The 23,109-nt window shown below is 41.8% G+C and overlaps 1 protein-coding gene across 1 annotated transcript; it reads left to right on the forward strand.

The window, feature by feature from the left end:
* The first annotated feature begins 4 nt into the window (after window positions 1-4).
* On the forward strand, window positions 5-22,466 carry DAPP1 (dual adaptor of phosphotyrosine and 3-phosphoinositides). Its single transcript, XM_010181706.1, has 9 exons — window positions 5-66; window positions 9,061-9,183; window positions 12,300-12,433; window positions 16,868-16,998; window positions 18,993-19,040; window positions 19,280-19,342; window positions 21,192-21,277; window positions 21,859-21,946; window positions 22,416-22,466. The coding sequence occupies exons 1-9, from the start codon at window positions 5-7 to the stop codon at window positions 22,464-22,466; spliced, it is 786 nt and encodes a 261-aa protein (XP_010180008.1).
* Window positions 22,467-23,109: the final 643 nt, after the last annotated feature.

Here is a 23,109-nt window from a genome sequence, read left to right on the forward strand (position 1 = left end):
GACGATGACCCAGCGCCTGCAGCCGCGTCCCGCCGCGCCGCTGGACGAGGAGCTGGAAGCACTCGGGTAAGCGACGGTCGGGGAGGCATCGCGGGTAGTGCTGGGCCGCTCGACGGGAGCTGACGGGTGGGAGCTGCTGCTTTTAACTGCTGCATTTGGTAACGAAGTGAGGAATAAGATAAGCTGGTGTTTGTTTTAATGAGCTCGCTGAAGGGCTTCATGCACGGTGTGCACCCCTCAGAGAAGCCCAGCACCTCGTCCCTGTGGCAAGTTTGAGAGCCTGGAAAGCTGCCGTGGACAGAGAATGCTGGCGTGCCGCAGGTGCATAGGAGAAATAAATAATAGTTATCAAAACTAGAGCACAGGCAGGCATTTAAGATATAGTAGAGCGTTAGAGGCAGGGGGCTACAGCTTCACTCTGAGGACCTCTGCATTGGGGTGAGCCCAAGTTGTGCAGTGTTGCTTATCTTTGTCTGTAGGGAGCACCAAACCTAGACCTTGTCCTCATAACTGCCCATCCTCCCCAGCTGCAGAGTTGCACCATCCCTTTGACCATCTCTTCATAGCTTGGCCTGTGCCCTGGCCTAGAGGGCTGCCATCCCAGCTGCAATGCTGGCTGCTTCTGGCTGGACCTAGGGAGGCAGGAGGCTTCCCCAGAGCGCCTCAGGCTTTGGGAGGGAGAGCAGTGGACATTTCAGAGTCGTTATAAGGACATCGCCCAAAAGCAAAACCCGAGGAGCAAAAAGGAAGGCTGAAGGTTGCAACAGACCTCGTTCCCTGTCCGATGCAACTCGCCCATTTTGTCTGCCAGTTAGTTTTGCTTTTTACAGGAGGATGGCGTGGGTTACTTTTTCCATCGGCAGCATTGCTGAGGCTGAGAAGAAGCGCAGGCTGGAGGAGCATAGGGAGGACAGGGAGGGAAGGATTGGTGGCAGTAAAGTGAAGGGTGGACAAAGCAGAAAAAAGGCCGGTGAAGATGCTGACAAAGCAAAAAGGCTCTGATGTCACCTCAAAAAAAAAAAAAACATGAAAAAAGTAAAGGTTTTTTGCTTCCTGAGTACTTAGAGATAAGGACCAACTCATTGTTTGTGTGATTAACTTGCTTAATGAAGAAACTAGACTGCAACAGAGACTTGGAATTACTATCTCCACACTGCTGTATTTTCCCCATGTTTAGAAGAACCTGTTCATGAAATGCCTTTTACTGAAGCATCTAACAAATATGAAGTGAAGTCACCTTGCAATGGTACCCAGTGTGGCCACTATATACTTTTCTTTTACATCTGTAAGATCATGCTTATCCTAAAAAAGTATCTACAGAAAAAAAAAATTGCAGCTGCTGTGGGAAGCATGATTCCCAACTACAAACTTTTATTCATTTAGACTATATGGCTTGAGAGGATTTATGCCAGTAACCTGTGATTATTAACAGCCTTGCTGGTTGGCAAAGAGTTTGTCCTCATAGATGATCTTGTAGGACTGTGGCCTGATGTGGTACCATTGAGAAGGAAAGCCTACAAATGAGAAGGCTACAAATATGCATTTTTAAAGCTGTAGCTTCTTTATTTTATTTCCACTCCAGTGGAAAACCTAAACTTTTCACCGTACCACAAAATAGTATGCACTTTTTTTCCAGAGCACTGTACTGAGTTAAGTGCACTAAAAGTGAATAAGCAATGCCAAGCAAAGATTCACTTCAGGTCATTAAACAAAGCCCTTTTTTTGGCTAGTAGTAAAGCCACTTTTTTTTTTCCCCCTGAAGAGGAAAAAGAAGTCCTCAAGCACCAAACATTCTGGCAACATAACGTAAGAGATCTCTTAATATAAGTACTTTTTTGGCTGTGAGAAGTGGATTGTCACTCTCCAGACTATAACAGTAAATTCTCAGCCACCAAGAGGGGTTTTTATCCTAGACTTAGTCCTTGTTGTTATCACAGTGTTGGGTTCCCCTTACACCCCACATAGTATCTAGCACACCTGAGACCCAATTCTGGTGACAAATGTACGTCATTGCCATAGTAAAAACCAACAGAGACAAGGGTCATTCAAATGAGGAGCAACTTTGACATTCACATCCCTTTGGGGGGAAACTTGAAGGGGGTTATTTTAGAGCTTCTGCTTTACTGTGCAAAAAAATCAAAGAAGTTGGAGAAGGTTTGAAGAAGTGTGAAATGGGAAGGACTTTTTCTTTACTTTTAAGAGAAACAAGGTTGGGTACCAGGATATCTTCATAGTTTAGCTGGTCATCAAAATGGAAAGTTCTCAGCAGTGTAGATGGAGTTACATTGTAAAACCTTTCTGATTATCTGCTAGATTTAGAGGACCTGGTGTTTGCTGGACTGTTCCAGATTAATGCTACTGTAATTACACTGAGAATATTGGAGCTGGTGAGAGCAAGGCAGGATGGACGGAGAACAAAATAATTAATGCATGCAAACCCCATCTTTATATTACGCCTGCGCTCTGGAGGTATCTTGTCTGTCACCAGAAAAAAGTAAAGAAGCAAGATTTAGCAATCCCAGTTACCATCAGGGACAATTGTAGTCACTGAAAGATCTAGATATATCTACAGCTCTTTATCAGATTGGATTTCTTTTTTCCCAGAGCCTCAGTATTTGTAAAGATGGACTTTCTGACCTTTTATATCACAACAGAAGAAAGCAAGAGTGATGAGTTTGGCTTTTTTTTTTTCCTTAAACTATTTCATTCAGTCTGAGGGAAGATGGTGGCTTAGATTTATTTGAAGAGTTGAGTGATCAAACAAACAAAGAGTTCAAAGTGAAAATTCAGATTACTGTCAGCTTCATTGTCAAGGTGGAACTGATGCCCAATGAAAAGGAAGATCAAAATCAGAACACGGTTAAAAATGTGTTACCTCATTCATTAACTACTTCCCTAAATCTACCAAAATACTTTAAAAAGGGTGCTGAAGTTTGTCAAAAGAGACATGAGCATCTTGGCTTGAAGAAGAAGGAAACTACCTTGGTGACCCTTCTTTGAAGATCTCTTTGGCTTTTCCTGGAGTCAGCCCTTTTTGCAGTGACATTTAGTGCTGAAAGGCCCGACTGCGCACAGCAGCATGAAACCCCCGCAGCCGATCACGTATGGCGCGAGTTTGGGGAATTCCACATTGCAGCCCGTGTTGTTTGCGCAAGAGAGAAGAATGTGGCCTGTCCCGTCATCCCAGTCAGTGCAGGCTGCTCTGGTAACACCGCTTACGTCCCAGCGCAGCACAGCGTGGGCAACGCTGTTTGTCTTGTCAGGTGAAAGGAACAGGGGAAAAAAGCCTATGATTTTGTAGCCTTTTCCCCTTTTTTGCAGTCCGAGCACTCTTTGTCATCCCTTGCAGCACAGCTTTTACGTTCCTTCAGCTCCAGGTTTGACAGTACCATGACAGATGGTATTTGTAAGACCGAACAATACACTTCATGCTTGGTTTTAGAAGAGGAATTAGGCCACAGGCCTAGATCAGATGATGATAAAATTGGGGAATTGAGGAACTTGTGTGACTGGGACAGGGCAAATGGTCATGAGAAGTTTTTTTTCCTCGTCTATATTTCTGATGTAATTTTGCCCTTGTTTATAACGGCTAGAAAGGGGGCAAAAGAAATGAGTAAAAAATCAGAACAAAGGCAGTTGAGAGAAGAAGGAGAGAAAATAGAAGTGAAAAGCAGAAGCTGAACTAGTGAAAGCCTACCATTAAAAGACATGAAATTTAAGGCTGGATACACTGATGTTACTTCCTCATATTTCTATTTTTACATTATTTTTCCTATGAAATGGCACCCTTGTATTCCAACCAAGTACTTTGGCACGTGATTAAACATTTCATTGTGACACATTGAAAGGATGTCTAATAAATACCAATTTTGGTTGTATGCCACCTGTAACTTCTGTAGTAGCGTTTTGACTCTTCTGTAGGCTCTCTAGAGTTCTGTCAACTCATGTGCCTTCAAAAACATTACCAAAATTTCACTTTTACTGGTGTGAGGTATAGAGCATCCTTTGCAACTTTCAGATGATAGGTTTGATGTTAGGAAAAAGGTTACAAAACAAACCCGAATCTTGACAGATCTGATCTGCAATCCAGCATGCAGAGAATAGAGAAGTAGTGAGGCTGTTCTGCAGAGTCATTTTTGGAGTACAGGCTCATGCAGAGTATTGCATCCAGCCAAGGGAGATAAGTCAGTGCTTTCCCACTTACTCCATCAAGCAGTACAGAGTATTACTTCTTTAAACTAGGAACAGAAGTACATCTTTGAGGCTAGTATATGGTTTCACAGTGTAAGAAAATTCAACTCATTGTGGTAGAAGATATTTTTTTAATATGAAAAAAGGTACAAAGCCTGTCAACATCCACCACAAAACTCAAACAACCCTCAGGGTAAATAACTGCTTTGAATAATGTTGAAGTCCTACTGAGAGCACATCTGGACCATCTCTACCTCATGTGGATCTCTCCTCCCTTTCAAAGATAGAAGAGAGATGAATTGGATTTTCTACATTTTGCTTCCACAAGGATGCTTACCCCCCAAGCAGCACCAGCAGAATTGCACCTTCTGTGGGAGGGGAGGGAGCGGAGAGATTGCGTCGCTGAATGCTGAGGATCTCCTTCCTGCTTCAGAGAAGGGGCTTTGAATTGCCCGACTCTTCACAAAAACAAGCCATACACACACACAGTTCCTAGCTCTATCGACGCTATAACTATCTGAGAACATAATCTGATAAGAACTCGAAAAATAAGCCTGACCTCAGCCTACGGCATTTATCTGGTAGCTGGGCGTTCCTTGGAGTTGTCACTCCAGACACTAAAAACAAGTGGCAGTCAGAACTTGTGGCTGTGCTCTCTTCTGCATGAGCTGTCTTTCAGTTTTATGAGGAAGAAAAGCGAGTGTTTCTACTGGGTGTTAGGCAGTTTGCACATAGAAAAGGCTGATAAGAGAATTATCCGAGTCACTCAACGTTTGTCCTTTAACCATGGATGAGTGTTTTTATTCCTTGTGTATTTTGGTACTGTTAAAAAGTTAATCCACCTGATGCCAGCTACAGGTTTATTCACCAGACCCTATTTATGCAGGCAAAAATGCTTTGAAAAATATCCATATGGTTTCTTTGTCAACAAAAATGACAGATGCCATACCTAAGGACTGTCTCATCTGCAGAGGACATAGCAGGGAAGCTTCATTAACATTTTTCTTTGAAACATCTTGAGTTGTTAAAGAAAAAAAAAACATGAACATTTTGAGGATGGTGTTCTTAGAATCACAGAATGGTTTGGGTTGGAAGGGACCTTAAAGATCACCCAGTCCAAGCCCCTGCCATGGGCAGGGACACCTCCCATTAAACCAGGTCGCCCAAAGCGCTGTCCAGCCTGGCCTTTCTTGCCTGAAGAGGGAGTTTCCCACCCCAAACATTGCTGTAATGTACTCCTGATCCTCACCACTGCATAGGGAGATCTAGTCACTGCATTAACTACACAGAGATCTTAATGAAAGCAGAGATTTTAACGAGTGTGTCCTATTCTGGAGCTGTAATAACAAGCGTAGATGTGGCTTGCACTGTGGCAGTCACCAGTTTATCCCACAGGGGAACCCACTGGTGAGGGGTGGGCAGATCCTTAGGGCAAGGCTGCGTGCTCTGGTGAGGTTTGGTTCTTTGGGCACGGTGTGTCTCATTTCTTTTTCCTCCTTCTCTTAACAGCAATGTCAGTAAAAGTCTTCTGATGCTGTCACCAATGCAATCTGATCTAAAGAACAGGCTGATTTCTGAAAATGCTTTATTTTCAAAGGAGAAATAAAGATAATCTTACCAGGGCTGTGTGCCTATCTCAAGACATGCTTTCATGGGCCCAGCAGGCTCTTCTGCTCCAACAAGCAGGAAGAATGGGCACTGTCAACACAAATATGCTTACACATATGGGATAAAGGGATTTAATGTAATTTAGGACAAAGTTAAAGTAACACAAATGGATAAATTACAGCAATTATAGACTCTGAAACTGAGCTTGCTAGTCAGATCAGCAATAAGGAACCCCAAAAAGGGGAGCATGCAGGATTTCTTTATAGGACAAATAAAATAATTAGGAAAGAAAAGCTTCCGAGAAGTATGTATGCATTTGAGACAGGAGGGCCAGCAAGGCCAAGGGCTCCCAGCAGAAGTGGCTCTGAAGCAGGGAAGGAATTTGTTATCTTTCTTCCTGTGTTTCTTCAGAGAAACCTGAATCAGGAATCCCAGGTGATTTCTACACGACTGCCAATTCTCAGTCTGATAAGAGTCGAAGTGCTGGCCGTATTTCTGGATTTTTGTAGTGAATAAAAGACTAAGTTGGGTCAAATAAAGATGACTTTTGGAAGGACCTTCAGAAACAGCCCAATATGCAACATGGTTCAAAATGGAAGAGTTGAGACACTTCAGCTTTTTGAAGGACTTGCTAGAGGCTTCAAACAGATGCCTGTTTGTAAAGCCATTTGATTTCATTAATTTCTTGTTTTAAGGCGGCAAGAAGATATATATAGTATAACATTTTCTTATCAACAGTTTCCTCCCCTAGGTATCACTCAGAAGGCAACCAAAACTGAAGCTAAAGGTGACTGCCCTTTACAGTGTCTTGCTGAATGAGCCACATCTCCCACTTTGGTTTACCTGCAAATTTCAAAGAACTGCCTGAAGGATTTTTTTCTTAATAAGATAAATAGAAGTATTGCCTTCTTTGACAAATACTTCAATTCAACTGAAGTGCATCTACTAATGTCTAACCACGAGGCTGCTTGGGTTTCCTTTTAGTCCTGTTCACTTGTATGTGTTATAAGGCAGGCACGATTGGTAGAGCAGACTGTTTGCATAGGTGTGCATTTATTTACATTCCTGTTGGTCTGTGTGCAAATGTTAAATTTTCCACAGCATTTTAAAATTTTACCTGTGTTCATGCAATTGGAATGAATTTTGAGTGATGATTTTTATGGTGGTGTATCCACGTAACCTGGCAGTTGGTACTGATTGAACCGTCTGTGACAGGAGGAGGAAAAATTTAGCTACAGGAAAAAGCCACAGTCACTTTGGCACTGAGATCTGTATTATTGTCTCACATCCACTTCTACGTTTTAAGCTGAGCAAGAGGAACACGGTAACATTTGAGGGATTTTTGTCTGAGACAGCATATTTAGGCAAGAAGAGTGATGCAACTTTGTCAGCAAAGGTTTAAAAATGCACTTTAAACCAACATTATTTCCCCCATTAAGTGTGTGTGTTTGTGGTGTTGGTTTGTTATTTTTTCTTGCATAGTGGTAAAATTACATCAGGCACCGACCTTTCATGTGTAAAGAAAGAGTAGATTTAAACACTTTATTTTTAAAAATTTAAATTACTTCTATTTTAAAATCTTAGTAAAAGGCTATTTGGAAATAACGTAACAGTGCACTTATAAGCAGCCACAAACTGAATATGCCTCTCCCATGAAAAAGGCCACTGACCGATTTTCTCAATGTGTGTTTCTTTAACGCAGAAGGGAGAGAAATTCCCCCCAAAACACAATGCTGTCTTCTCAGCTGTAGATCCAGCCAAGCGTGTGTGCTGATGTGATCCTCATCGCAGCAGGACAGAGCTGACCTTTGGCTGTTACTTACTTGGGCAGCTAATCCCAAAGCGGATTTTGGCTAGCAGGTGTTTCAGAGGATGACACTTTGATCTTTAAATATTCATTATTTTATTCTACTGTGTAGATGGTCCACGGAGCACGTTCTGGAGCCAAAGCAGCAATACCCTGCCTGTACTGAGTTTTACACGGGTCTTGTCTTCCACAGGGTTAACAGTCTGGAGTCTCATAAAGCCATTTATCAGCCAGCTGGCCTGTCACACAGGCAGCCGTCTAAATCCAGAGTTAAAACTTGGTGTGTGATGCCAAGTTTAGAGGCAACTTGCGATGAACAGATAAGGAGAAAGGGTGTACAATTACACCACGTTTCAGCTTGAAGGCTGCCATAATATGAGTGCTGCGATTGCACTTCTGCTTTCAGTCAAACTGCGTTTCTCTGCCTGAAACAGCCACAGACTTTGGCCCTATACTGCAGAGATGCAGAGTTTGAAGGAAGGGGAAGAAGTTTTGGCACCACTCTGCACACAGACACAGGGAGAAGCTTGCACCCTGCAGCGCTGTGCCCTAGATACAGCATCCCCACCTCCTCCTGCATCAGAGGTTCTGGTGTATAACTGTCCTTAATATCTGCACACAGCCCCTCTTACAGGATTGCTGCTCCTGCCTCTTGCACTTGCGGCTCTTTTTTGTGTTCTGTCTCGAGACCATTTCTAATGAGATCCTTTTCTATTGAAAGAAATCAGGTGTTTCTGTTGGATGGAAACCAACCTGTAAACAACATTTCATGATCTTCTTTGCAAGACCTTTTCATTTAAAAATATTAATTTAGTTTTACATGGAGTTCAATGAAGCAGGTGTTTAGGCATTTTCCTGCATTGCTCAGACTATATATGGCCAAGTGGAAATGATAGCGAGATTTCCTAGATTTTCACTTCAAATTCTGTTAGTTAATTTTGGTCCCTTCCTCTATTCCTTCTTTCCAAAAGGTTATGTTTCAGTGTAGTCAAATGTGTTTAATTGCAGATCTTAGCAGTGCGGATGAACAGAGTTGCGGGAAATAGAGAGTTTGGGAGGAGTTCAAGTGTTGTCTGTTTGCCCCAAAAGAGGAAGTGTACCAAAGCATGTAGAGATGTCAGGAAGTTCAGATTCTGAAAATAGACAAAGGATCCTGTGTACCCCCCCAAAATGGCTTTCACCTTATCAGCATGGACTTGAGTAATTTGTTGTTCATGCAAATAGAATTTGCAGGGTTCTTTAGATTCACAGGGTTGTAGTTAAAAAAATAAATGTTTTTCTGAGCATGTCGAAAGGGACACAGCTCTGTGTAACCTGAGTGAGCCTGTGAGAAGGGTGGTCACTCAAAACTGAGTTGCAGCCCTTCCTCTTCCTCTGGCTCCGCTCCATGATGTGGCAGCAATTGTCAGTGTCATTCACTCAGCTCTTAACTTTCACCCCTTGTGTCTTCCCAGGTGGTACCACGATAATCTCACCCGGCACGCAGCAGAAGCGCTGCTGCTTTCCAATGGGCAGGATGGGAGCTATCTCTTGAGGAAGAGCAACGAAAGGGAAGATTTGTACTCCCTCTCTGTAAGGTAGAGCATGGGCAGAAGGGAATTTGTCTAATGCCTCATAGCTAGCAGGTTGAAAATCTTCGCTTCCTCCCATGTTTGTTTGCATGTCTCATGCATGAGCTGACCTGCAGATATTTTCCTAGGACTCAATCAATTTTAATATATCTTCCTAATGATGTAATGCTGCTGAATGACATTTTGTTAGAAGAAAAAAAATTGGAAAAATGAGAGCAATTCTCAAATCCAATCCAAGCTATGAATTAAACTTATTGGTGAAAAACATGATTCCATGAATTGGCTGTTAATTTTCAGTCTGCATGATAAAAATCTGTATGGCAGTTACAAGAGTTTAAGAAACAGCTGATGGGAGTAGAAAAGTTTTCTGATTACAATAGCAGTAAATACACCAGTTAATAGGTGCTAACTTCGATTTCTGGATTACTGCATAGGAACCGTCTTGAAGGGATGATCTGGTGTTTGATGGATGGTTTTGCTCCTCTGTTCTGGGCTAAGACTTGGTCTTAGCCAGCAATGCATGACTGATTTGAACAATATTTCGCAAGTGACAGACATCAGACACTTGAAATCATCAGAATTACAGCAATTTACATCAGCTCAGGACACAGCCAATACAGAGCACAGGGAGCCTGGCCTGGGTACTTCACTACTGAATCACAGTTAAAGAATCTCCAAGACACAGAGAAGCTACAGTATTTTAGGGAGACAACATGAAAGGCGTATGTATTAGGCACACAAGGTGGCCCTTGCATGTCAGCTGAGTGGAGGTAACCAACCCTAAAGAAGTTCTTAGCCTTTGGCAACTGTACGATATATTAAACCTCTACAGTGACATTTTAAGCTAGTGCATGTAAGCTTATTTCTGCCTCAAACTCAGCCTCAGCAATTATGACCACAGCTCAGCTGAATCACACTGACTTTTTAAGCTATACTTTGATGAGTACAGTGATGCTAGTTATTCACAACCCTAATAGATAGAAACACAGCTTATGCTCTTGAAATCGTGACTTTCTGTGTGTGCAGTACCAGGAGCTGTTATGATTTGGAAGTGTAGTTGCTTGGAAACTGAGGAAAGTGCAACTTGCACATACCCTGCTCCTCAGAAGTATAAAAGGCGGAAAGTGTGAATTGCTCCACTCATCTGACAGAAGACCCAGGGGCAAGTGTGCCTATAGATACACTGCTGAAATTATTACCACTGTAGACAGCCATTTATACAAGGAGCTTGGGGAGCGCCGGACAGATCTGAAGGGGTTGTTACAAAATGAGTATTCAAAGTAGCAGTGACTGAATTGAGTGCAAGCCTTTGGAAAAAGAAAAGTTGCATTTATAAGTAATAGTTTTCCTTTAAAATAGTAATTTGAAATGAATCATTGTCTTGCTGATTAATACTTTTTTACTTTAAAATGTAACTAAACATCATATATATTTAATTGTCTGAGGACTACCTCAGATATCTTGAAGCTAGTTTTAAAGGGCATGCAGGAAACAACTTACTGTGATAAAATAAAATTTAAACAGCTGTTCTTTTAATAAGAAGGAAAAGTTAAAATGTTAATGAAAATGAATTTGCTCCTTTAACAAATTCTAGCTTTAGAAGACCTAGAAGAGTCTACTTCAGGTAAATGCCAATCTCTTGTTCAGCTCTCCATGCAAGAACAAGAGTTACTTAACTGCATTACCATAAAAACTAAATATCCCAGTCTGGAGTTTCATCTTTTATCCTCTTACATTAGTTTTTTGGTGGCACAGCTCCCTTGAAATACTAATTTTGATTTTAAAATGTTTAATATTTTTCTACTGGTTGTTTAAATTTTCCTTTCCATTTTTGACTAATATTAAAACTTAATTTTAGAAGAAGTAATTACATTTTGTTCTGAAACATTTTTGTAGAAAGGATAATTTTAGCAATTCCAGCTGTAATTTTCTTTCTCTCCTAAGATGTCTTCTACAGCTTTTACTTTACTTTCTACCTCTGCCTCACAAGGAACTTCAGGCATGATTGTAGTTTGTTTTAAAAGGAAACAATGCTTACACAGCCCCTGAGGTTTTTATTGACGGCTCTATGAAGAGAGATCACATATTGCCTGAAATCCCCTCCCCCAGCTAAATTAGCCAACTTTAGGAGGAAGGAGGAAAGAGAGTAGAAGTTGCTCTCATTGCAACATCGTATTTCTTGGGAAATGAAAAGATGAAAGCCCTGTCACTACAGCAGCTATTTGCTGTTGGAGGGCATCTGCACGCATTCTGTCTCAGCTGACTGTAGCATACAGGAGGTCAACAGGGGCATGGTCTACAACATCATCACTACTGTTCAAGGATAAATATTTGTTTAAATACCTGTTTGAAATGAAACACCTGTGGAAGTGGCAATAAACTATGGAAAAGACACTCTAAATGCCTTTCTTCACCATTTATTCAGTATATTTGCCACATATATTAACAGAAGTAACTTTTTTACGGGAGACATACTTGCACTAAGTGCTTCACTGCCTTCTGAAATCAAAATAATTGCCCGTTCAGGAAGTCAGGCCTTGTGCTCTTCTCCAAATACCATCAGCCTTCATAAATAAGTGCTGTTACTTCCCTGAGAAAGGATCCTGGTTCAGATTTGACAGTGCCCACCACAGAGGAACCATTTGCCTGAGTACAGAGACAAAGCTGACAAATTCTAAAGCCTTAGGTATCTAAATTTAGGTTGTTAAATCCCTGTTTTAGTGCAAAAGAGAGGCAGCCTATTTTTGAAAGAGAAACAGAAGACATTTTCAATGAGATTGGGATGCTACCTGAAAAGTAAGACATATACCAAGTAATACAGGTACACTATCAAGACTAAAGCCTAGTAAGTGAAAGACTGGAAATCTTGTTTAAGTGTCTTTATACTGACTGCTGCAACAGTTGACTTAATTTGGCCTTTCTAGGCTTGCATCATCTTATATCTGTAAAGTGGCAGTTAGATTTTTCTTCATAAATCTGAGTCTCAGGTGTGTTGAGTATTAGTGAGGGGCAGTAATGGCAGTAGTAATACTGCTAGGACAGCTGCTATTTAAGGGTTGTATGTGCCAAATGCCTTCGGCATTTATGCCTTGACAAAATTTCCTTTTATTTTTTTGTTTTAGGGGAAAAGATTCTGTAAAACACTTCCACATTGAACATACAGGAGCTTCATTCAAATTTGGATTTAATGAATTTTCTAGCTTGAAGGAATTAGTCATGCATTTTGCAAATCAGCCTTTAATTGGAAGCGAAACAGGTAAGGAGAGCCATGTGTTTGTACAAACACAGTTGTAGTTGTGCTTCATAGAGAGCTGAGTAAAAGTGTTATCAGGTAGATCTACTGCTGAAGTGTTCCTCTTCATTAATTTGTGTTTGTATTAGCCTCAACTATCCAAGATGTTCCTCTTCAGTAACTCTTTCAAGTATTCTGAAGGCAAACTACATGTGAGCTTACTGGGTATTTGCTAACCAGGGGGATGAGCTCCTTTTGATTTCTCAGAGAGAGAAGGAAGCATTTCAAAATATGCATGCACTGGGAGGAGCAGAACCTTCTCAAAAAAGGGCAAAACTGAGGCAGGGTATTTTGTGAGGAAATACATGTTCATCTATGAAACTGAAATCCCTCAATTAGAATAAATGGAGAAGGGACTTGAAATTGTTTAGCTCCACTATTCTTCATCCGAGGAAGAAGCCTACAGTGATATGTTCCTCTTTCCTGTAGGAGATGTGCCCTGTATTGCCTTTCTCTTTCTGTTTGCAGTGGCTTAGCCTGCTGATGCCATCTGCCATCACAGTGTTTGTCTTGTTTTTAAGAAAAAGAAAGAGGAAAGCTTCTTTAGCAGCCAACATGCTACCTTCATTTAGAGTCAAAAGATTAAACTCAATTCCTACGAGTTGAACACCACCAGACCAGAATCCCTGGAGAAACATATGCATATTATCATGATAATGCCAGTTTTAGGTTTAGCTTCAATTGTAAGAGTTGAAGATGTGTCAGTACAGGTTAGTGCCTAAAACTTCAGTATCCTGTGTAGAAAGTGTATGCACATAACTCAGAGTAGCACTCATTATCTATGCAAACGAGCAGTCCAGCACGTTCAATAGCTGCAATATGTCGCACACTAAGTATGCACCAGTGCTCTTGCAACACAAGCATTACATCCAAGAGTTGCTTTGCAATTTCTGTGCCCCCAAGAAAAATGCAGTGCTACACTCAATATGGCACTTGCGTCTTTCAAAGCATTCTCTTTTTAAGTTGCTTTTAAGAGTGTTTTGGACAGTTTCTACAGGTATCTTTTGTGCTGGTAAGCTATTTTTTCTGTGAATCAAACATACGCCCATAGGCCTATTGCTGTAAAGATTTCAGCTGGCCTATAAAACTTGTGTTTCCCCATTCCTTCACCGTGTGTGTTACAGACATTTGTTACCAAGGCATTGGTGTTGTGTGACCTCTGTGGACAGAATCAACACTGCTGAATGATGGGCTCACTTGTTGCCTTAAATCTCCCTAATCAGATTCTGCTGGCTCTGTGAAACCTCTTGAAGTTGGATGTGCTACAGAGTAAGAAAAGCCATTTGAACATCACATCAAGAAACCTTTCACCTTATGGTTAGCTCTCAGGCAACGTTCCTTCAGATACAGGTGTCAAAGGTCTCCTGGGTGGTAACTGATTTATACCAAAAAAAGGGGCAGAGGCTCATCAGAGCCAGTGGTCTGTAAGCCAAGCGCAGCCAAACACAGGGTTTCACAGTGGGCTGGCAGAAGGGCCAGCAACAGACTCTGATTTCCTAGGCCACACTTCCTTTCAGTGAAAAGCAGCAAGCGCCCTTTGGCTTGGGCATTAGTAGAAAGTAGTTGGGCCAGTTTTCCTTATTCCTTGTTATACTTAGAAATAATTTTCTATAAAAACACCGAGAGATCAGGAATGAGAGAGTAAAGCAAGATAGCATGACAGGATTTTTCATCTTCTTGCTTATGGACAGGATTTTTTAAGGCAGAGGCTCACGGGATAGAATATGTAATGGTCTTCACTACCTTCCATGCAAGTTTTGTGTCGCTGGAGCTAGTTTTGTGTCTGAAGAGGGACACCAGACTCTCCTGAACACACAGGCCTGCACCCCTGCAAACTGATCTATGGAGCACAGTGGTTCTTTCATACTGGCACAGCTGCAGGTTTCTGCTTCAAGCCCAACAGCTTCATTTGCCACTCCAGATTGCTACATGGACTCACATCTATTTTTCTGCAGTGTAGTGTGTACGCTTCCTTCTGAACTACAGATAACTAAAAGGAAATTGGGGCTGAGATGGTTCATTGAACAAGCAAGCTGAATCTACTCAGTAACAAGAATAAGGCAATATACTATTAGATTTCTGTCTTTATTCAAAGGTCAACATGTATTCTTACCTGTTTGCTTTGTTTATCAGTTTTTACCTAAATTAGTTTGAAAACTAAGTCATTACCCAGACAAAAAAGCCCGTCACTTTAAGCTAACATTTCTAACAATAGAAATAATTTTAGTTTTTCCTTAGAAACAGATAAAATGCACAAACTTGCAAGAAGAGTCTTGCTACAGTGCAGCTTTTACTAGTTCTTTTGTACAGTTAGCAGATGATGCTGTACAAGTACCTTTTGTGAATAAAATACATGGAGAAGTTACTAGAAAACATATATAAAATGTTACACTAGTTCTCCCAGTTCTGCAACAGGGCTCTTTATCTATGGTGTACAGATGATGGTACTCCAATTCTATGCAACAGCTTCAGAGTAGTTTCTGTAGACTGGTGATGGAGGTGTTCATTTCAAATGATAAAAGATTTTTTTTCAGCAAGGCCAGAGAGAATTAAACTGATTTTGAGTTTTCACCTACAGCAAGTTAAACGTATCATATTTGCATACACCCCCTGTGCCTGCAGATTTCAGTTGGTTACCTCAAATACAATTTTTTCACTTCCCTTTGCTGACTTTCCCATTACAAAATATACTTTATTTCGCTTTTAAATTACTCAGTCACCTGTAGGTTTCAGGTCCGAGTTCTTACTAATTCTAGCATCCCTCCTCTTTAAGAGCTGACAGTATCAGCATAAAATGCAAATGGAGCAGCATTTGGTATGCTGTGATATTATTTTTAAAGGATGAGATTAGATGGTGTAGCAGTTACTATTTTAAGGAGGTTCTTCACTGTTGTGAATTGTGTAACATTCACTATTGAGAATGCAGCTTTTTGCAGAGAACTTGCAATAAACATGGCCTTATTTGGAAAGCAAAGAATGGCTATAATTAAAATGTTACTAACGGGAAAGAACTATAGTAAAACAGTTAAAGACGATGGTAATGTGGGCTTACTGTTGGGAAGTCTGTATCCGAAGCTCTGACAGATTAAGTGATTTGTGCAGCAAACAGTGGGTTTTTGGCAAAACCAGGATGAGTGTTACAGCCTCATATCAAGCCTAGCATCCTGCCCATCCCCACAGCCAGCCTCCTGTGCAAAAAGGGAATTCAGTGTGTCAAGGGATTCCCTGCAAGCACTGGTAAGTTTGAAGGCTTTAAAAAGGCACCACGTATTTACAGTTTTCACAGTTGCATGTAAGCAGGTGTGATAACGTCTGTAGTCACATCTCCATGAATGCAATTAACAAGATGACCGTGCATGGTAGAAAGTCCCAATCTTGATCACATGTAGGTCAGCATTTCAGCTGTAAGCATTCAATACCCATGAAACCTGTGTTTCAGTTTGTTCTATATTACGTAGTTACTCCCTATCTGGAAAGCAGGTTTCCAGCAGGAGAGGAAACACTCACCTTTAAGAGTTGTCTGATGGTCCTATTCTGCTGCTGTCTTGATTTTTCACTGCTTACCATGCATTGCAGAAGGAGTTTAATTACCTACTGCTTAGAATAAGTAAAGAGAACAAAAGAACAAATCCCACTGTACAGGGATGAGGAAATGGAATTAGGCAAGGTCCAACTGCCCAAAGCATTGAGGACTGAGCAACACAGTAGAGCCAAGGAAGTGAGACTGGGCAAATGAATCCAACAGCAAGTGCCCCTCTGTAGTTTGTATGGGTGGATTTTAGTAGAAAATATCCTTCACAAAGGCTAAACTATTCTGATGATGTGTGTTAGAAATATTTGTCTAGTTTTATCCATATGGGAGAGTAATTTATAGCATCTGTGTCAGGGGGAAGGAGCCAGGCTCTTCTCTGTGATGTCCAATGACAGGACAAGGGGCAATGGGTGCAAGCTGGAGCATAGCAGGTTCAACCTGAACATAAGGAGAAACTTCTTTACTGTGAGGGTGACAGAGCACTGGACCAGGCTGCCCAGAGAGGTTGTGGAGTCTCCTTCTCTGGAGACATTCAAAACCCGCCTGGATGTGTTCCTGTGTGACCAATCTAGGTGATCCTGCTCTGGCAGGGGGGTTGGACTGGATGATCTTTCGAGGTCCCTTCCAACTTCTAATATTCTGTGATCTGATTGTTTTCTTACATGGATGTGGCCTGCATCCTGCCCCCTTCCAAGGAAAGCCCCTTACAGGGAATGTCACAGTGATCCTGGGGAGGTTATTAGTTTCTCCTAAAATTAAAAAGGAATAAGAGCTAAAGTTAATTGTTCTACAAACAGGCAGCTACTGGCAGTTATTTTCTAAGACTGTCTTGCTAGATTAATTACTCCTGCTTTTTTCCTCTCCAGGAACCCTAATTGTATTGAAGCACCCCTACCCACGGAAAGTGGAGGAGCCTTCCATTTATGAGTCTGTCCGAGTCCACACAGCCATGCAGACGGGAAGGACAGAGAACGATCTTGTTCCGAACGCTCCCTCAGTAAGTTGTGTTCTGGCTGCTTCTCCTGGCCCATGTTTTCTGTGATCGTTGGAGTGAGCTATGGAATAACACCAGTAATTCTTCCCTTTATGGGTTCATAAATACAGGAAGTCTTTGCCGACCAAGGCAGAACAAACACAGATTTGCTAGGTACAGTCCCATGACAAATAAAGCTTTTCACAATTGTTGTCACTGGGAAAACATTGTCTGCAGCTAACTTAGATGAGCCTGACCGTCCAAACAAAGATTATATATAAGGTTTTCGTTCTCTTATTAGCTTCCTTTTGGATGCTATTTTAGCAATAACTTTATCAGGAACTTAAAAAACCAAACACAGCACAAAAAACAAGCACAAGACTTCTCACATGTTTCTGTCAACACTCGTCAGGCTGTACGCAACAATACCTATGTTAGGTTGCACAGTAAGCTCTTGTTTTGCCAAACATCTTTCACAGCCAGTGACAAGTGACTCTCTCTCTCACGCCATACACGAAATAGCAGAACCAAGTAAAAGCTACAGAATTGACCACATTTTGTCTGACTGTGGATATGAGGAGGAGATGGCAGGAAACAGTAGTAGTCCTGACAGAAACTCATTTCTTGCTATTTTTGCACGTTGTCTTTGTTAGAATTATGTTGCCCAGTAAGCAGCATACAGCCTCCTTCCAAACTGGAAGGAAGGAAAGAACATCCTTGACTTTCTAGGTCAGTTAAAAAGTGACCTTTTGAAAAAAAAAATATTCAAAGATGCGCAAGGCAAGCAGAGGCACATTTGGAAAAGAAAACCCGAAACTGAAGTGTGGTACAACCAAGTTGATAATGCCTATATCCTGATAGGCACATTACTCAAAAGGTTTTTTAGGCATTTTCACACTTGGATTTTATTATTTTAGAAACACCCTGTCTTAAAGCAGGAAGACAGCAATATGAGAGAAGACCCTCCGCCCTTTCAGCCCTAGTAATTTTGAGCAGAGTAAAGAGCTGTGTTACATTAAAAGCTATACCTTACTGGTGTGAGAAACAAAATAACATCTTCATATGCATTTAGGCCACCTGCTCTGACATCTGTGACTCCCTCGGACAGTAATGAGAAGCTTTAAATCCTTCGTAACTCGTATCTAAGCAAGACACATGGCTTGTCCAGAGCAGTATTGCTCAGAACACAGGAAAGTTTTAAATGGCATACTATATTATTGGACAAAAAGACAAAGAGTTACATTAATAGAGGTTAGTGAAGTTCATAAAAGAACTACTTCTGATGTCTCTCAACTTCATGACAAAGTTCCAATTTAACCTTCAAAGGAACCTGACTTCCAAATACATCCTATCAAAATGCAGTATTTTTTTCAAGAGCAAGCAGTAATTAACTTGGCAGGAATTTGGTTTTCAGAGGCCAGCAGTTTCACAATTAGGTTTCTACCACAGAGTTTCAGTGATTATCTGAGAAGTCATAAGGTGTCACCTTCACTGATGGTGGCAGAGAAACAGTTAAAAAAACAATTTCTCAAGAAGCAAATTGAATGTAACGGGTTTTTCCTCTTCAACTTACGGCTGCTTGAGAGAATGCCTGAATAAAACAGCATTTCACTGCCCTCCCCCAGCCTTTGCATTTCAAGAGCAATTTCTGTGGATAATTCCACTGTCCAGTAAACCCCAGGTGCTTCTGGTTACCACACGCACTGAGACAACCAACTAACTTTACTAAATAAACTGGAACTGCAAGTGTTTTGCTGTGTTTGATTGAGAAGATGCAGGTCAGAGCTTGCTGAGGGAGCCATGGTGTAAGAGGTTGCCTTCAGGGCTAGTACAGGTCCATGGTTACCCCAGTGGAGGCTCCAGCCGTTTGAGGGGGGCAGAGGAGGACAAGGCATGAGGCCCATGGAAGTTTCCCCCAAGAACAGGCTGCTCCTTTGTCTCAGAGTGTGGGCAGAGATGTGGGAAACAGAAGCAGAGCTCAGTCTCTAACCCCAATACCTTTCCTTGTTACTTTACAGCTTGGTACAAAGGAAGGATATTTGATAAAACAAGGCAAAATAGTCAAGGTAAGGAAAACTCTTACTCGTTGCATTCACTTTGTGATCACCCACAGAAACTAGAGACAGTGCAGAGCTGAAACAGCTCCACCTGCGTTCCCCTGTGGAGAGGAACAGTTTGTGTTTTGAGTAACAGCAAAGCATGGTTATAATTCAGAACAACTCCACAGCTTTAAAGGTTTTTCTTTCCTAAGAAGCTTTACACTAAAGTCTCACAAGACAATTACCATCCGTTCTTGATCTTTCAGAATTGGAAGACAAGGTGGTTTACACTGCATAGGAATGAACTTAAGTATTTCAAAGACCAGACAGTAAGTAGCAAACACCAGTTCTACTCTTTAAACCTCTACAAAGGCAGCTGCAGCCTTCTCATATCTCTGGCTTCTCGCTTCTGTACCACAGCTTCTCAAGCCAAAGCTTTCCCAACTGTGAGAGAGATCAGAGCTTTCAAATAAAGTCAGGGTTTTGCTGATGACTTCAACAAGCAGAAGTCAGCAAGTTTTACAGCTAGAAAACATTTACTGTGCTCTGCCAGTCTTACCCACTAGACAGAGTTGTTGTTTACAGTACATTTTCAAGATCTTAAGCTACCAGCACAACACAGCTTTTACTGGTAGCTTTGACACACAATCTAACAGACAGTGGTGCTATTAAAATATTTCTGCAAGTGCCAGTAGTATATTTTGCATTCCTTGATTTCATCCTTTTATTTCAAGTGGTCACGCATTATACATAGAAAACCATTTAAAAATGCCTTCCTTCCTAGCATTCTGCCATAGATTAACCAGCTGCATCTGGGAAAAACAATTTGTCCTTACAGTTGCTGTCCCATTTCTGTCTTAAACTGAGTAAAAATAAGAAATACCTCTAGAGTTTCTCCACCCTTGCAATACCTCCAGTTTGGGTTTGTCCATAAACATAGCCAAACTGTTTGCCTCTGGACCTCTGCCAAGCCCTGTTTCAAGCATCTAACAGATTTTAACACAACAGCATACACAACTGCCACCAAACACCAGTCGTTACCATTTATAAATAATTGTGAATTTACAAGGCCTCCATCAGATTTCATTTCAATTCAAGCCAACATGAATTAAGTTTCCAGGATAACATTTCAAAGGGCAGCACTCCAAATATTTCAGTAGCATTTGTGACTTACTAGGCTAGAAGGTGTCTTTGTCACGAACATGGCCTCCTCCCAGGCAGCAGCTTCAGTGTTTTCTGGCATTCCCATTGTTGCTGTGGGGTTGCAGACACCTACAGGTGAGCAACTTGCTGCTGACCCCGGGATGGCATTTGTTAGCGTGCCTCAGCACAAGTGGCTTTCTTCTAGTGTAGTGCATAACTAACAGCCAGCCACTAAGCCAGAGGAGAACATAAGGAAAGGTGAGGAAACAACAGACACCTCCATGGACCTCATGAAGGACCATGGGAGCAGCTAAGGGTGTTTGAGTGGAGGGCAAGCTGCTTTTCTACTTCAGCTGCATTTTGCAAGGTGCTCAGCAGCATGAGACTGAGAGAAACAAATCAAAGAAGGACTCTCATGCTTTAGGGAGAACAAAACCATTAAGGGAGATGTTGTAGTCATATACAATCTACATCACTGCACCTGAGCACCCCTGGACCTGTCCCAAGAGAGTTCAGTACATACACTCACTGCTTATACAGCCAGCCCCATTGTTCCTGCAGCAAGCACTACTTTTACATTTCTCCCTACCCAGCTTCATCCTTTTAAAGCACTTAGGAATTAATTAAATCTCCAACAGCTGGCTAGGCCTGATAAGACCTATAATCATCCCTTTGTCTCTGTAAAACTTAGCTGGAAATTATACCAGATTTGCTGCTGTGTCAGTTACCTTTATAATGCATCAACCACAGCCTCAGCAGTCTGCACCTAGCTCAGACTTTCCTGCAGTAGAGATCACCTCTGTTCTTTGCCTAGATCTGAACTGACTCTCCTGTTTTTTTCTATTTAGCTCCATTCATATCACATTAGCACTGATGTTACATTTACTAGTTTGGGGTTACAGTGTTACAGCTATTATACCTATGCCTGGAAACACCTAGTGTGCTTATAAAGGTCTGGATGCATTGAAGATGAACCAAGCCAGCCTTATCTTCTGTTTTTGGATGTTCTCATTTAAAAACCATTTTATTTTCAAGGCCACAGAACCGATTCGGGCACTTGACTTAACTGAATGCTCAGCCGTGCAATTTGACTATTCCCAGGAAAGAGTCAATTGTTTCTGGTAAGTTGCTGTGCTTTCTCCACCTCGCTGGGAAGGTCAAAATAGCCAGGGAAGTTTGAAATGTAACCACTGGGTGCTTCTGAAAGCTCCCTTGCCAACTCCAACCCTGATCTTCCTGTAACTCTTGAGTCTCTCTCTGTCAACCAACCTCTGTCAGTCCTGCAATGTTTTGCCAAATTAACTGCTGGCAAAAGGGGGTTTTTTCTTGGTAAAGAGAAAGGATGTAGGGCTATGTGTAGAGGGCATTTCTTTTCCTAATTCTGTAAGCATGTCTAATCATCACCTAGACCCATGGAACTTAGGTACAGTCCAGTTCCCAGACCAAACAGTGCTATGGGGCCCACAGTAACCACTTCTGCGCTCAAATGAGGGACTTCTGTCCATGTGGGCCTGAGGCAGCATCTCCCCAAGCTGTAAACCATCCTTGGCTACACTCCCCTCCTGGTGACTGAAGGGGAGCACGGCCTCCCTCCCTTGCTCTGTCTAAACACCTGTTGGTGCAGGCCAGCTGGGTTCAGTTTTAGGAAGAACTAACAGTTGTTCTTACAATTTAAGAAGTAGTTTTAATTGTTTCCTTACAGTTTAGTGTTCCCACTAAGGACATACTACCTGTGTGCAAAAACTGGAATAGAAGCTGATGAATGGATTAAAATACTGCGATGGAAACTGGTAAGCTGTTGTGCAGTGTTACGTGGTGGTACGCTGCAGGCAGCGGTACCCTTGGTACTGCCATCCTAAGCCCTCCCTCCCCCCTAAATATTGTATCACCCAAGCACTACAGTTCTCAGTATCTGTGAGAAGGGAGTACTTGTTCTGGCTTCCAGGCCAACTAGACTGCAATATGTAGTTTTCATGTAATGTATGTGCTTGCAAACCCACTCAAGCATTTTTGGGATGCCCTTTTAACACACATACTCATGAAGAAGAAATTACTTCCATCTTTAAGGATGTCATGTAGATGGTAAGCAGTATGGAGCATCAGCGCAGATGGCATCTGTTGGGTCATGAAGGAAGCAATGCGAAGGCAATGTAAAGGCTTGAAAGCGTTACTTCCTTAAAAAATCAGTATTTGGGTTGGTTGTACTCACCTACGTCCACATGCATGCAGACAAACAGTAATGGATTCTTTCCGTTCTAGTCACAAATACGGAAGCAGCTGGAGCAGCGTGACACCACCCTCAGCTCATAGCTGCACCTCCAACACTTCTGCTCCAGTGGCAGCAATTGCCTCTTTGCCAAGGGAAGGCATCACTTGCAAGAGGATGGTTTTGAATGTCTCCGTGACTCACAGCGGGCACACACGTGTACAGCTGCACACAGACACTCGCATCCAGCTCCACGCACAAAGGGTTTGCATAGCCGAGCGCTCTCGGGCTGTTGAGTCACGTGTGGACACAGTTACAAAATCGGAGCGTTGGTTTGATGTGCGCAGTGTACGCCTGTAGTGCATGCTCAATTCAAACACCTGCTGACTGATCACAGAAGCGGTCACACTTTAAAACTTTTGTGGTTATTCAGAGCACTCTTGATAATTTATTGTCAGCTCCGTCACAATTAACCATTAGCAGCATTGCTGTGACCTTGAGCCTGTTATTTAAAACCAGTCTTTTCTGGAAACATTATTTCTTTGTATTACCTGTTCAGACTCCAAAAGAAAAAATGACAGAGGTCATTATGCTTTTGTAAACAGTATCTATATTATAATCCAGAGAATATTTCAAGGCTCTTTTCAAGGTGATGGATGAGTAACACTCAATTCTGGTCAAATGTTTTTGTATGGTTTAGATTTATACCACAGTAATGGCATGAACAGTTGTTTCAAACAGCCTCTG

Source organism: Mesitornis unicolor, unplaced genomic scaffold, assembly GCF_000695765.1.
Source record: "Mesitornis unicolor isolate BGI_N332 unplaced genomic scaffold, ASM69576v1 scaffold50613, whole genome shotgun sequence".
In the NCBI taxonomy this organism is placed as follows: Eukaryota; Metazoa; Chordata; class Aves; order Mesitornithiformes; family Mesitornithidae; genus Mesitornis; species Mesitornis unicolor.

Bases quoted from the DNA above. Each gene is read 5' to 3' on its own strand.
- DAPP1 (XM_010181706.1), top strand. From the start codon at position 5: ATGACCCAGCGCCTGCAGCCGCGTCCCGCCGCGCCGCTGGACGAGGAG. The intron at 12,434-16,867 runs GTAAGGAGAGCC...TTTCCTCTCCAG, and splicing joins TTTAATTGGAAGCGAAACAG to GAACCCTAATTGTATTGAAG. The intron at 19,041-19,279 runs GTAAGGAAAACT...TTGATCTTTCAG, and splicing joins AACAAGGCAAAATAGTCAAG to AATTGGAAGACAAGGTGGTT.